Source organism: Simochromis diagramma, unplaced genomic scaffold (genome assembly GCF_900408965.1).
Source record: "Simochromis diagramma unplaced genomic scaffold, fSimDia1.1 OVJJ01000695.1, whole genome shotgun sequence".
NCBI classification, from domain to species: Eukaryota; Metazoa; Chordata; class Actinopteri; order Cichliformes; family Cichlidae; genus Simochromis; species Simochromis diagramma.
In genome coordinates this window covers 293046-308175 of record NW_024387488.1, presented here as the reverse complement: position 1 = coordinate 308175, position 15130 = coordinate 293046, and the positions used below count along the sequence as shown (strand labels likewise).

The window sequence follows — 15130 nt, the reverse complement described above, 5'->3', positions numbered from 1 at the left end:
CTCGAGAATCTCATCCATCCTAATGGTCCAGCCACTGGAGAGCTTTTTGATCACTTCAGCAGTCACTAAACTGCTCAGCACATCACCATATAGGTGTACACAGTATACTCATATGTTAACTGTTCATCAGCAATTAAGCTGATTAGGGAGGAATTAAAAGGGAACTCTGGACAGGATGAAAGACTTAGGATAAAGGAAGGATAAATTATGGTCACAGCTTGAAGATGTATTTGAGAGGGGAGCAGTAGTTGGGCTCAAACCTGTTATCACAATCCACAGGACAACTCTACATTGAACTGCACGAATGTAAACATAGTCACTGAGTGTGCACACTGATCTCAATCACACATGATTCGCCTGTTACTATACAATTTCATTGTAACGGAATTTAAAAGCACTAATTGCCATAGTTGACCATGTGTTGATTGAAACAACAATTTAAAACCAATACTTAATATTTCTTTGATAACACTGACCAGACGGGGTCTATTGAGAATGAAAGAACATAAAGCACACCAACTCTATCGTTTTATTAACACCCCCTTGCAGAAGGTGCCAAACAGGACAGGATTTTTTTTTTTAAAGAACATTGAGTGAAATCAAAAACCTTCTAGAACCAATCAAGAAACAGTCTGACAACTCAGCAGCCATTATGGATCGAATCTGAAAAGCTACTTTTAGACCACCATTCAAAGGAGAGAGCTATAACTTTAATTTCAAGGGTCACTGAGACACACAAACTGTATGTTTAAAGTGAAGTGAGACTGATCACTGTTTTAGTCTGTGCTTTTATGGCACACTTACTTAAACATAGAAGACTAATTTGTAGCTAAAGAACCAGATCTTTTCTCGGGGACTTGGTGGAGACCAAATCCAAACTAAAAGTAGATTTAAGCAATTTTTTTTCAAGTAGAAAAAAAACATACAGAGTGAATGCTAATACTGTTTCCTAAGTACTAGGAAACAGTAATAGTGCTACAAGTAATACTTCTGATCAGTATTTAGTTGGCATCAACAGACCGAATAAAAGAAAAAACACTGACTTTTAATAAGAAATGCAGATTTATATTTTTACCAATGACTTAAACTTTGCACTTATGTTTATCTAAGGCCCATGTGATAGAGCTCCATTGTTGTAAGAAACTCAGTGAGTCACATCCCACATACACCATACTAGCTGACTGCATTTATATTTATACACAGCTGAAAACAGTCATCAATAAATGTGCTATTTTCCACTTGTTATATAAAAGTAGTAAGCCTTTTTAAAAAATGCACATTTTGACACATTTAACAGATTTATATTTTCAACAGGAACCAGTGAGGTTTAGAGTGATTTGCACATACTGGTTACCAACATGTGAGGCGCTATGGTCAGGGCAGATTGTGACAGAACATTAGAATAACACCAGCTTTATTTGACCTTTGTAGTTTCTGGTTTTATTTCTTATTATGAAATGTCATAGTAGTGCTAGTAAAGCGACCAGCACACAGATGGTTTGTTTACTGGCAAGTCTGGAATAGTGACAGGCGTCGTTGTGACTGCTGAGAGCAAGCCAACCATTACATCACACATCCAGGATACACTGTCCTTGGTGGGGACTGAGACACAGCCTAGAGTGGAGTGTATGTCTGTTCCTACTGACTCAGTGTTTACCTCTCATATCTGTAGTGCATTCTTGTGTACATGTCTTCTACATATATGCATCAATGTAGAAATGGAAGTGTGTGTGTGTGTGTGTGTGTGTGTGTGTGTGTGTGTGTGTGTGTGTGTGTGTGTGTGTGTGTGTGTGTGTGTGTACCCTCACCATCAAACTTAACAAGCTTTGTCACATTGTGATGGCAATGCAGCTCTATACAAAAAAGTAGTGCCTCTGTGTTAACAAAGCAACACGCTTTAGCTGAATTTGGAAAAGAAGGCAGTGGAGAGCAGCAGACATTTACAGGGTGTTTATGAGGAATGGCAGTAAGGCTTCTCTTTACAGCCAATTGGGTGGAGGTCAGTAATGAAAACTATATTTACTCCAGTACTTAAGCTTTGTTGTACTGAGATACTGTAGTAGTATTTTATGTTTTTGCATCATATTTTAACTTCATGACATTTATGTGATAGGTATAGCTACAAGTCAGTCAAAATTAATCAAAAACACGAACAAACAAAATATTCTAGTCATGTCATATTACCTTACATAATAACATACAGTATCAGGTTTAAATTGGCTTAAACTCAACAAGCCAGTTACAGGGAGCCAAAATCTTGATGCTGTTGCAGAGCTGGCCACGCTTATAACGAGTTCTGTTTTTGTTTTTTTGTAAATAAAACTTCTCAAAATGTGACATGTTTCCGATGCTTGTTATTAAAAGATAAATATGCAGCACTTATTACTTGAATTTAACCAATTTTATATAAAATCCTGGAGCTCCCATCTCAATATCCATAATGATATCTTCAAGTTTGTCTGATATATTAGGTTGTAGTAAAATCAGCTGAATTGCTCTGTTTTACCTGCGTCTGAAATAGCCACTTGGCTCACTATTCTCATTCTTTTGATTTAGATCCATTTAACCAGTGACTGTGTAACGTTTATGTTTTTTGATAACAGCAGATAAAACTGTAAGTGTGATATAGCTAAGGTCGTGGTACACTTCCTCACCATGGGCAGGTGAGGAAGTGTACATGTCTTTTTACCCTGTAGGTACTAGCTTTTCTTAAGAGATACTAACGGCAATTTTTTTGGTGAAAAAACCTTTAACACTGCAAAAATGGGCATTGACTCAGCTTTGAGCTAACTGAAGTGCACATGAATGAGAGTGAAGCTGTCACTTGCATGTATGTATGCATGCTATACATTTAAAATGACCAAGAAAAGGCACACAATGCAAGCTCACTTTCTTTCATTGAACTCAACAATGAATGAGAAGCCTCTTTAGCTCCTTTTTCTTTACTGCTAAATTTTAAACTTTATATATTCAAATCTACTATTAATATAAACATGTGTAATTTATCATACTACTTGCAGATAAGCTTGTTTTGAACTCTCACCGCAAACTATAAGTCATCATAGTAGATGATTTACACAATAAAACATAAAACAATACAAAAGATGACAACTCCATAATTTGGTATAATACCAAAAACACTGTAAATACGTATTGGAATTATTATAGGGATTTCTTCTTAGCAACTTGCCCTCAGACCTTTGTAAGCAGCCCAAATGGCTAATGTCCCAGAGCTCGAGATGTGGGAAATGGACCAAAACAACAGTGTTGTTGCCAGGGATGTTGCAGGCAGGCTGCATATCAACCTGCAGTATAAGCATTCAGCTTGCTGCCACAGGCTTGTTGTCGTTCACATTCACATTCAAAGAGAAAGTGCCCTAAGCTCCAGACCAGGATTGCATAACATGAGGGCGGCTTGGTTGTATTCAAAGTTCATTTTAATAGAAGCACATATATTCCTACACAAACACCCTGTATCGAGAACTAACTTAAAAATTATGTTCTAATGTCTGAGTTGCTGTTATTAAAGTAAAAAAACCCGATAGTATTTAGTATGTGAGTGATGAGTCCGCATTCCAGTGGTTGTAAAAGGTAAGTGATTATTAAATACAATCAATTCTGGTACGGGCAGGTGAACGCATCACAAACGGCTCATTTAAGGATATTAAAGGTCATTATTACCTTTCTCCTCTGGCATTGTCCTCCAGCTGTCAGCCCAAATGCGATATACTGTTACGTCCTTTGCTGATAATAATTACAGACAAAATCCCAGAAATCTGTTCAGAGTACACTGACTGTGTTGCGACACATCCTCTGAACACACTGCAGCTCTGGTGAAATTACAGATGGAAGCACAGAGTGAGCGTGCTGCCCGTCACTATCTGTGGAATGAGCAGTAGGTCATATGACTCTCTCCCTCTCCCTCTCTTTCTCACCTCTCTGAGGTATTGCAGCTATCTGTTATAAATAGAAGCATGTGGAGGTTTAAGAGAATGACACCTCTGAATGGTAATCTGTCACTGGGTGTGTCCCAGTCTTTCCAGTACACACCAAAATAACTCCTCACAGCTCAGTGATAAGCTAACTGGTTTTCAGTCTGTTCGGTGATAAAAGATGACGTTTAACAAAACAGTATTTATTATTATATCATTATATTGTTCCCCACATATTTTTAGGTTGGTGATGCAAAGGTTCAGAATATTTTCTCTAACTGCTCCTGCAGATTAAACTAACACTTACTTAGTTGTTGTTAGTTATATTTGGAAACTGTCTTTAACTCCCCCAGTTAATCTGACCTGGTATCTAAACAATATCCAAATAAGGTTTTATTGCTGTCGATTCAAACCTGCTTTATAGACAGACACATAGGGACAGATCTAATGTACTGCACAGAGAGATAAATGGATAAATAATGTAAACATAGCATTTAGCTAGCAATATTGCTAATTAAAGACAACTTAGATGAAATGTATTTAGTTGGTGATCTGCAACTTTTACCTGCCTGCCTTGCATAAACACTTTTTAATGACTGACGACGTGTAGCGTGACTTAACTCTCTGAATGATGCTTCATGACTACATAAACAATACTTACTGCCAAAACAAAATAGTTGCGTGATATAACTGAACAATGTATGCACAGTGTAAAGAAACAATGAGGTCATTCTTTATTCAGCAGGTGTAGGGTCACCTTAGGGTAATGGTAAGGATTTTGGATCCTCTCCATGTTTTGGGCCTCCATAAAACAATGGCCACTTCCTCAGTGGTTAAGTAATTACTCATTAGGTACTAAGCCAGGCGTTTATAATACAACTGAACCACCAGACGATTTGAGAGGAATATTCTGCCATTATCATAATAACTTTTACTCTGGATGGAATTACCTGGGCCTCCAGTAACACTGTGAGGAATCTTGGAGTTGTTTTTTATCAGGACGTGTACACTACGTGTACACATATAGGGTTTTGAATAATCAGGTCCTATCTTATCTTAAAAACCTCATATTACTGCATCACTCCATTAAAGCACTACACTCACGCCCAACTAGTCGCGGACGCCGCTCCCTGAGCGTAGTTCTGTTGGAGATTTCGTTCTGTTGAAAGGGAGTTTTTCCTTCCCACTGTAACCAAAGTGCCTGCTCATAGGTGGTCATATGATTGTTGGGTTTTTCTCTGTTTTATTTGTATTATTATAGGGTCTTTACCTTACAATATAAAGCACATTGAGACAGTTGCCGTTGTGATTTAGTGTTACATAAATAAAACTGAAATTTAATAATACATTTTCTTAAGTTAACTTTTCTTAAGAGTTTAATGAATGTTTGGCAAAACACCTCAACATCTTGCATCTGAGTTCTTAATTTGCAATAGTGACAGGCATTTTTAAAGGTTTGAGTTTTCTCTGGCGATCTCCTAGACTTTACATATTTGCAACATCGAAAAGTCAGGAAAAAATGTTCTGAGTGAAATGCTGTGACAGTTAGCAACATTAATGGTTCTCCTATAATGAATCAGTGTGACTTTTTTTTGGCATTGGACCGAATTTATGATTGCAGCCTGCTAACCAAGCTAACTGGCATTAGCTGATAACTTAAAGTTATTGCTTTTATCCTAAATACTGGCTTCAAATAACCAACATGGTAACACCAAAAACTAATGTTAAAGCTTCAAAATTAGGAGTCCAACAGCACAATGGGTGATGTCACAATGGAACAATGAAACTGTACAATTTGTGCCTATGAAGGTACTGTATTCATGAACAGTGCACAAATTAAATGATATAAAAATCTTAGTTCAGTTCACCAGAAGAACTCTCATTATTACTTCTGCTTTTACAGCTAAAACAGCACCGTAGAGTTTTACTCTATGGTGCTGCGGTCACTCTTCTGACCTGAGGACATTATCTAACCCAGCGGTCCCCAACCTTTTTTGCGCCACGGACCGGTTTATGCCCGACAATATTGTCACGGACCGGCTTTTAAGTTGTCGCGGATAAATACAACAAAATAAAACTAGTACCGGTACCGAAAAAAGAAGATTTATTCATAACACACGTGAAAAGACCCAGGAAAACTGAGTTAACGATAAAAACGATAACAAAATAACGCTGAAAACCGATAAAAACCCTGAAAACCATACATTTCACACCTGAGCCTCAACTCTCGCGGCCCAGTACCAAACGACTCACGGACCGGTACCGGTCCGAGGCCCGGGGGTTGGGGACCGCTGATCTACCCCCTCTGGTTGATGACATAATACTTGCAAAACTGACAGCATTCCCATGAGCATCATGTGAAGTGCTAATTAACAAAGTTAGCACACTAACATGTTATGGCCACATGGTGAACATTCTCAAGATCTTGCTAACATCACCCAGCATGTTAGAACTAGCCCATGGTCTCCTGCTTGATCAACCTTTTAAGAGTATTCAGCATTAGCTTAAAAACAATGAATATCACTTGAACCCTGATACAATTAGGACAAGCACAGCATGCATTCAAATCCTTGACATGACAGGTGAATGCCTGTCAAACAGGACCAGCTTGAGCCCACAGAGGAGGTTATTAAAAAAGTACCAAAAATAAAAGACCGGATGTACCAGAGGACTGCGTAACAACTGAGCTGCCTGTCAGTGAGCAGAGGCATATGCCAGGGATACTGAGCATTTAGTGTGGCCTCATTTCTTCTCTAACATTGGCTTTATTGTTTCTCACATATCTTTTAAAGGTGCCTTCTTTCTTTCCCTGACTTTTGAAGCTGTGATGGGTCATCACTGGAGCTCAGTAAATGGTAGAAAGCTTCAGGGTAACAGTGTGTATGGTGGACTGTGCCATGTGACTCAGCAGCAGGCACTGTGTGTCTGTGTTTATGCGAGAAAATACACAACATCTGCATTGCAAATTATCCAGTACCGCCTCTGCCAAGTGGCATCTACAACAAATTCAAAGGGAGACCAAGACAGAAAGTGCTGCTGCATCCAAATGAGCCGAAAATAATACCAGCCACAACACAATATACACACACATAATGACATGTATAAGGATCAGAATTCCAGATAAGATAATAAAAATGCAACTTCACAGTTTTGTCATAGGACTTTATGCAGAAAAAAGATACTGAAAGAAAAAAAATCATTCTGATCTTTACCCATCTAACAGAGAACACCAGCAATCTGGGTTTAACTTTAACCTCCTAAGACCCGAACTCTTCCACGGCATGCATTTTTAATTTCTCTTTGATATTTGGGCACATTGGGACCCGGTGAATGTAAAAACAAAGAATTACCAGTTTTGTTTTGGTTTTTTTACCTGATTTTTGTTTCTAAGAAAAATGAGAGCCACATATAAGGATATTTATTTTAAATTTCGATAGAACAGTAGCAGTATAATGTCCTCGTAAGCGCCCCTGTAGAGCACAATTGAGTATTTTGGTCTAAATAACCCAAAACGTGATGTCCACATATGTGGGCGCCAGGTCCTAGGAGGTTAAAATAAAAACAAAAAAAAAAATTCAGCAATCTTCACTGTTAAAGTGGCGCTGATATAAATCCTTAAAAAGCAACTGCATTAACAAGAGAACAAACAAAGCAACAAAATAAAAAAGAAAGAAGAAAGAAAAAACAGCTCAGCCTGTGGAGTCTTTTGTAGCTTTGTCAGAATAAAGCACCGAAAGGCAAGAAGGCAGATATCTGCATAGACTTACATTTATATAAAACATCTTAGGTACAGAGAAATTCTTTATCCCTTCTTTCCTAAGTGGAGAGTTATGGCCTGGATTGGCTATAAGGATACTTTGGGTGAATTACTATTTAGATATAGTTTCTCAACATTTTTATTTGCTTCATTTATTTATTTATTTGCTTCAGGTGTTCTAACTAACTCACTGACTGCATTTGGCCCAAAACATCCTGTGCAAGTACACAAATCCTTCAAGCTATGAAAGATGCATTTCATAAACTTTTACATTCTGCAGTGGGTTCAATGAAAATCTTCACATAACAGAAGTTAGAACAGCAAGAGAAATCCATTTCTTTGGATTTGCTTAAGCTCAACTCTTTCTGCTAACCAACTGCACTGAAGTCTATCTTTGGCTTCTTAATGACTAATTACTTGCCTCAGGACTGCTAATGAGAACGCACTGAGTATGATCAGTAAAGGTGGACATTCTTTTGGGGCCTTTGAATCCAGTTTATCATACCCGGGGTAGAGCAGGGTGATATAACCAAAAATATTCGTCACGATATACATTTGAAAATTTGCGATAACGATATAACTGACGATATAATTGACACTAGACAAAATGCTTTACATCTCCACAACTTTATTAGTGCAAAAACCACATCAATGTATTTTCACTTAAACAAGCAGCTGTTTTTTTATGTGCATTAAAGTTATATAAATTTTAACAGTGCAAATGCAAATTCCTCGCTGACAGTTTAACCAAAAGGCATTTCCAGTGGAAATTGGCCGACATATCCTCAGCATAACCATGTATAATATCCACAAAACCTAAAAAGAGGTTATACACACACAATACGGTAATATTATGTTGAAGCACAGTACGTATCACTCCGCGAGGCTCCTGCCTACGATAGCCGTAATGCTCTGACAATCCATCAAGGAGTGGGTTTGTAGCTTAGCAAAGTCGTACTGAAACATTTGACAGATTTTCGAGCGCCGTGTACATAAAATCGTTTCGAGGTCAGTAAACACAACCAGAATTCATACATAAGGCACACGGGATTATGAGGGGCACTGTTGATTTTCAGAAAAATCAAAGGATTGATTTTAAGTGTGCCGTATTTTCCAAAAAAACACGGTAATAACGACGGCCTGCTAGCATGCGCTACCAAAAATAGTGCTTTGTTGTGTATCTGACGGACGAAAGCTAACCCAGTTCCACACTGAAGTTGCAGCATTTTTACAAACCAATTCTGGTTCATCCGTTTCATTCAACGATCCGCTTTCGCCCTTCTCATTCTCCATCGCCGCCATGCTTTTTCCACCATGTGCGTATGAAAACAAAGGCACTGCGCATGCGCATTTTACCCATATTCTATCGCGATACTTCATTTTCTTATCGTTGCCCCACATTATACCGGTATTAACGTGAACGGTATGATATGGCCCAGCCCTAACTCGGGGTATCTGATATCTGTTATCGCCTACCTACCCTATCCTGATTGCAATCAGCAATCAGGACAAGCAGTCACACAAAGCTTTTTATCATTTCACTAAAATAGCCGAGGGTTTCCCCTGCAGGCTCACATGAATATGATCAATCACAATTATGGATAGGATTGCTGGAAGCAGAGTCGCTAATTTTACAAAGGAAGATAAAACCATATTAGAAAAATGGCAAGCAGTAAAACACAGAATACAGGTTTGAAAGCAATACAGCTGCTATAGACAAAGGAGCAGTGTCAGTGTGTGTGAGGGGAAAAGTACTATAGTATTAAAACCGCTGGTTGAACTTGTTTGTGCACTACAGCCCCATTGCTTGGTAAGAGTGAAAAAGACATTGACCTAGGACCTCACCATGAAACTTCGAGGGTTCAAAGTTCAGTTGGTTGACTTCACTGGGATATATGCATTTTTATGCCACTCACAGTCTGTGTATATAATAATAATAATAATGTAATAATGTATACTTTATGGATCCCCATGGGGAAATTCATCTCTGCATTTAACCCATTTACTCAGTGAAGCAGTGAATATATAAAGTTGCTACAAACAAGTTACTAAAATGTAGTAATACACAAGAGCCACTCTTTGACAGCAGGTACGCAGATAAGATATGGGAAGAACTGAGACCTTGACCTTGACTTTCTGCATTTTCCTAGATTTGTAACCAATTATATCACATATGAACAAGTATTTAATACTCTATGCTGCAGTTCTGTAACTCTCATAGGAAAGGTTAATACCTGACTAGCTCACAGCACTAAAGTGAACTGTGCTATCATAAAGAGCTTCACATCAAAGGTTTAGATGACTATAAAACTGGGGGTACTGGAGGGGCAGATAAAGGATAATGCCACAAGAAAGCCCATTGAGGGATCATAGAACCTCCTTCTTTCTGTCTGCAAATATGTGTGTAAGCACCCGTGTGTGTGTGCCTCTGCAATGCACCATCACTGCTTATTCAAAGTCCAACTCCCATTTATAAAGAAGAGTTAAACCGCACTAAGCAAAAAGTAGTTCCCCTTTAGAAACACAAAACATGTCCTTCCCTCCAAGATGCAAGACATTAAGACAAATGTGTGGTCAGTTTGTGGGGACAAGATGAAAGGAGAAAAAACAAACAAACACAAGAAATATGGCATACTACAAGGATGATCTTGACTTCAGCAATAGTCAAAGCTCTGCAGCTGTTTTAAATTGTTTTAATGTGTAACATCTCGAGGAAGTGTCAAGTTTCACTAGACAGGGGCTTAACAGGAAACATCGGGGAAAACAGCTGAAAATGTTCTGAGTGCGTTGTAGGGCTGGGCCATATCAACGATAAGAAAATGAAGTATCACGATAGAATATGGGTAAAACGTGCATGCACATGGCCTTTGTTTTCATACGCACATAGCGGAAAAAGCATGGCGGCGACGCAGAATGAGAAGGGCGAAAGCGGATCGTTGAATGAAACAGATGAACCAGAATTGGTTTGTAAAAATGTGGAACTGGTTTGGCTTTCATCCATCAGATACACAACAAAGCACTATTTTTGGTAGAGCATGCTAGCGGGCTGTTGTTATTACCGTGTTTTTTGGAAAATACGGCACACTTAAAATCAATCCTTTGATTTTTCTGAAAACCGACAGTGCCCCTCATAATCCTGTGTGCCTTATGTATGAATTCTGGTTGTGTTTACTGACCTCGAAACGATTTTATGTCGTACACGACGCTCGAAAATCTGTCAAATGTTTCAGTACAACTTTGCTAAGCTACAAACCCACTCCTTGATGGATTGTTGGAGCATTACGGCTATCGTAGGCAGGAGCCTTGCGGAGTGATACGTACTGTGCTTCAACATAATATTACCGTATTGTGTGTGTATAACCTCTTTTTAGGTTTTGTGGATATTATACATGGTTATGCTGAGGATATGTCGGTCAATTTCCACTGGAAATGCCTTTTGGTTAAACTGTCAGCAAGGAATTTGCATTTGCACTGTTAAAATTTATATAACTTTAATGCACATAAAAAAACAGCTGCTTGTTTAAGTGAAAATACATTGATGGGGTTTTTTTTGCACTAATAAAGTTGTGGAGTTGTAAAGTATTTTGTCTAGTGTCAATTATATCGTCAGCTATATCGTTATCGCAAATTTTCAAATGTATATCGTGACAAATATTTTTGGTCATCTCTAGTGCGTTGTCGTTTTAGCGTGACACATGATGAGCAAATTTAAATGATAAGTTTTCAAATTTTATAAACGATTGAAGGTTTACGTTTTAACATGTTGCTATGGACCTCCCTCTGTCCAGTTCTCCAGCCAAAGAAATGGTGTCACACCCTAGTGGGTAAAGTTTTTATTTCAATGTCTTGTAAGACACAAAAACTTTAGTACGACAAACTGAAAATGTGCATGCCGATGTACAAATACTCTGCAAACACAATTGAAAATCCTGGTGAATACAAAACTGGCATTTAAAGTTCATGAATCCAAATTACAGTGCAGATAGTTAGAAATCTGTGGGCTTCAAACCCAAGCCAAAATCCCTAATCAGGATCAGGGGTTTTCACAGACTGTGTAATAATCCATAGTTAGCGTTTAGTGCCTGTTAAGATTTCCCATTGAATTTTAGTTTTACGTCAAGCCTTCCTGGATACAGCATACAAGGTAACACAATATTTATTATTTTGTGTATCTGTATATTGGAATTTAGAGACCTATAGTCTGCATCTGTTAAAGTGGATGAATGGGCAGAAATTTAGCGATACCATTTAGCATCTTAATTTCCAAGGTCACAATTTCTCTAATCTGGGTTGCAGGGTTGTTCAGCACTCTCTTTGTGAGCCTGTAGATAGATTTGTGTTCAACTGACACGCCGAGTCAACAGTATATCAGTGATATTTAGTTCTGCAACCGAAATGTAATAAACAGTGCAGGAGACAATATAAACTGAAACCTCCACTGATGGAAAGCTGCTGTTTGTAGTGTACACTTGTGTGTCTTAGTGCATCTAAACATGTGGAAACACCCATCAGATTATATATCCGGACAGATGAAGGCCAGAGGAGGATCTAAAACCAGCTCACTACAGCAAATGTTTCTTGACCTCTTTTTCTTCCCTGCTTTAATAACCACACACGAGCTGCTACTGGCACTAACATAGAGGAGGCAAACCCTGTTTAAGGGCAATAAAGCCATGTTATACTTATCAATTTGCTGTATCAAGGTTCTCCTTTTTAAAATAAATATTCTTTCCGTTTACTAAGTGCGGTCATTCTAACTGCTTTTTTTCTTTTCCTTTTTTGTTAGCATGAAGTTACAATGATAGTCAACACTATTTCTTTAAGGCTTTTAATCTTAAATGTCTTCATATACTTTTTGACTTTTCTTAAATGATAAAACAAACACAAGATGTGCTTTGGGATCAGAGCTGTGACATGATTGATTGTGGCAATGGGTCACACTTTCAATTCATCACACAGGGATGCTTGACTTCACTTTGAAATGAAGCAGGTATGAATTATTTTTCAACATGGAGGGTTAATGTTGTGAGGAGCAGCTAAACCCAACCAAGTAGTTGGTAAGAGGCCAATTGAAAGCAAAATAACAAAGTAAGAGAAACTGAATCAATTCAAGATATAGATGATTCCCTAAGACTGATCTTAACCAAGCAAAGTCCAACCTTTGCATTTACCATTGCAATACGACAGTGAAAATGTGTAAAGGTAACAAGTGAAATGTGCACAAAGGTGCACAAAGGTGCACATTATAAATACAAAGTCAAATTGCAGATATATTAAAATACCCTCTCTCTGAATATTGAGATTGAACCAGACTCTGTATTAGGGTTAAAATATATAAAAGACCTTGATTATAATCTTACTTAACATCTTGTATTTATTGGGCTGCATTTCAGAAATGTATAAACACTCAGTTTAATTTACTGTATGTAAGTACTCTGTGCCTGTATAAGTTTAAGTTTAATAAAGAGTTTAATGAAGAAAACACTCAAATAGAAGAATGTTGTGAATATACACTGACTCGTGTATAATTACATCTTCAAACAAATTGAAGAATTCTCATAAATGTAATTAATTAATTAGAAATACATATCAGCAGGTATGTATTAGTGGAAGCAGCCATGTTGCCGTGCCATCTTAAATACAGTGGCTAAGATGGACCAACATGACAAGATGCTAACGCTAATAGTGTTTTATGTAAATGGCGACTATATATGCAGCACGCCTTATGAGTTACGTTTAAATTAAATGTTACATTAAATTAAATGTATGACAGATTTTTTTAGGTGACTCTGGGGTAAAAAATATCAAATACCACAAAATCTTTAACAGAACAATGTCTGTTTTTTATTCCTAATTTATTTACTAAGTAATGATATTATTCAAATATGTTAAAATATATTGTAAACAATATATTATATGTAATAATTTATAAGTGCAATATATACAAACAACTGTAGAAACAGACTGCCTGGGTACAGCTGTTGTGAGGAAATGGAAAGCAGCTTGCCATGAGCCTTATGAAGTACAGTCTAAATTTAACGTTTTTGATCACTCTTGGCTGACTAAAACACGTTATGTCTGTTCTCAGTCATCAAGGTCATCATAGTCTAAGGAGCTTGGAAAGAAACGCGTCCGGACTTCTTTCAGTTGTTTGAAGACGTAACTTAAAGAAGTCCAGATGCTTTTCTTTCCAAGCTCCTTAGATCTGACTAAAACACGTTTGTCCTAGAGCAGCCACCATAGCTGGGATTATGCATTTTAATTGGGAGGCATAAAAACCTATTTTCTTACATCTTTTCTTCTTTTCTAACAAATAGAATAAGAAATAAAATAGAACAATAGCCCTTTGTTGTCCTTGCACATATACAATGAAATTACGGATGCTCCACGCCAACTGTGCAGGAGTAAAATATAATTAGTTAGACAGTTAGATAGTCAGGAGGACTATTTACTGCACCCTAATACAAAGAAACCAGTTGACTGCAATCTACCGAGATCTAACTGTGAGGTTTTACACACTGTAATCTTTAAAGCTTCACTTTAATTCATATCGCTGGTTAAAATAATTAATTTTGAATAGAAGGCATACATTTTTATTACCTTGGCTCTTTGTGTTTGTTTATTTTTTATTGTTATAATATATGAATATTAATAGCATAAACATCCTCCAGTTTTAGGCCACCCCATGCAATTAGGGGTGGGGTTATTTAGCATAGCAATATTTAGATCTTAAGTGAGTACATTGCTATCCAAGTGTGGTCCTCATGAGCACACCCAGTAGAGCTCAGACAAAGACAAAGCACTGCACCCTAATGCTGATGTTCAGGATTAGTGATCCCCACAGAAGTGCAACTTGAAGAAAATCTCTTTCATCACAGTATTTTTCCTCCAGTCTACAGCAGAGAATTGCCAGCAGACAAAAAAATCACTAATCTAACCCATTTAAGGTCCTCCTTTGGAACTTCTTCAGAAAAGCATGACCCATAATGCGAGTCTGGTTAATTAGTTCAGTCACAGGGGAAAGGTGGAGTCTGAGAGATACAAAGGAAATGGAAGAAGAGAGAAAGGGAAAGAAAAGAAAGGGGGAGAAAATAGAACATGTGAAATAAACAGACTGAAAAGGTAGGAAGTAGACAAGTCAAGAAGGACATGAAGGAGATAAGTGGTAAAAGGAGGATGGAGGACACATGAGGAAATGACATCAAACAGACAAAAGAGGGCAAAAGGGTTAAAGGAGAAGAAGGGGCAGAGGGGCAAAGGAAGTAAAGAAACAAGAGAGAGGGTAAAGGAAAGGAAGGGAGAAGGGAAACAAGGATATAAAAACAGGAAGAGAGAGGGTGGAGTTAGTTTTTTGATGCTGCTGAAGAAAGAGTTGGGACAGGAATAAAAACATTTTGTTTTTCTTCAGCTTGGGCACAAAGATACTGCAGACCCTGTTAAA

General features: G+C 37.7%; 1 protein-coding gene across 15 annotated transcripts in view; it reads right to left on the bottom strand.

The window, feature by feature from the left end:
• Nucleotides 1-15130, bottom strand: part of ablim2 (actin binding LIM protein family, member 2) — an 88518-nt gene that overhangs the window by 64123 nt on the left and 9265 nt on the right. Inside the window, exon 1 of one of the 15 annotated variants that reach the window (XM_040016784.1) lies at nucleotides 3682-5275. The exons of the other annotated variants lie outside the window; for them this stretch is intronic. Within the exon in view, the coding sequence (XP_039872718.1) occupies nucleotides 3682-3697 (16 nt within the window). The 5' untranslated portion in view covers nucleotides 3698-5275. Of the gene's footprint in view, nucleotides 1-3681; nucleotides 5276-15130 lie in introns of those variants that run through there. 15 annotated transcript variants of the gene reach the window in all.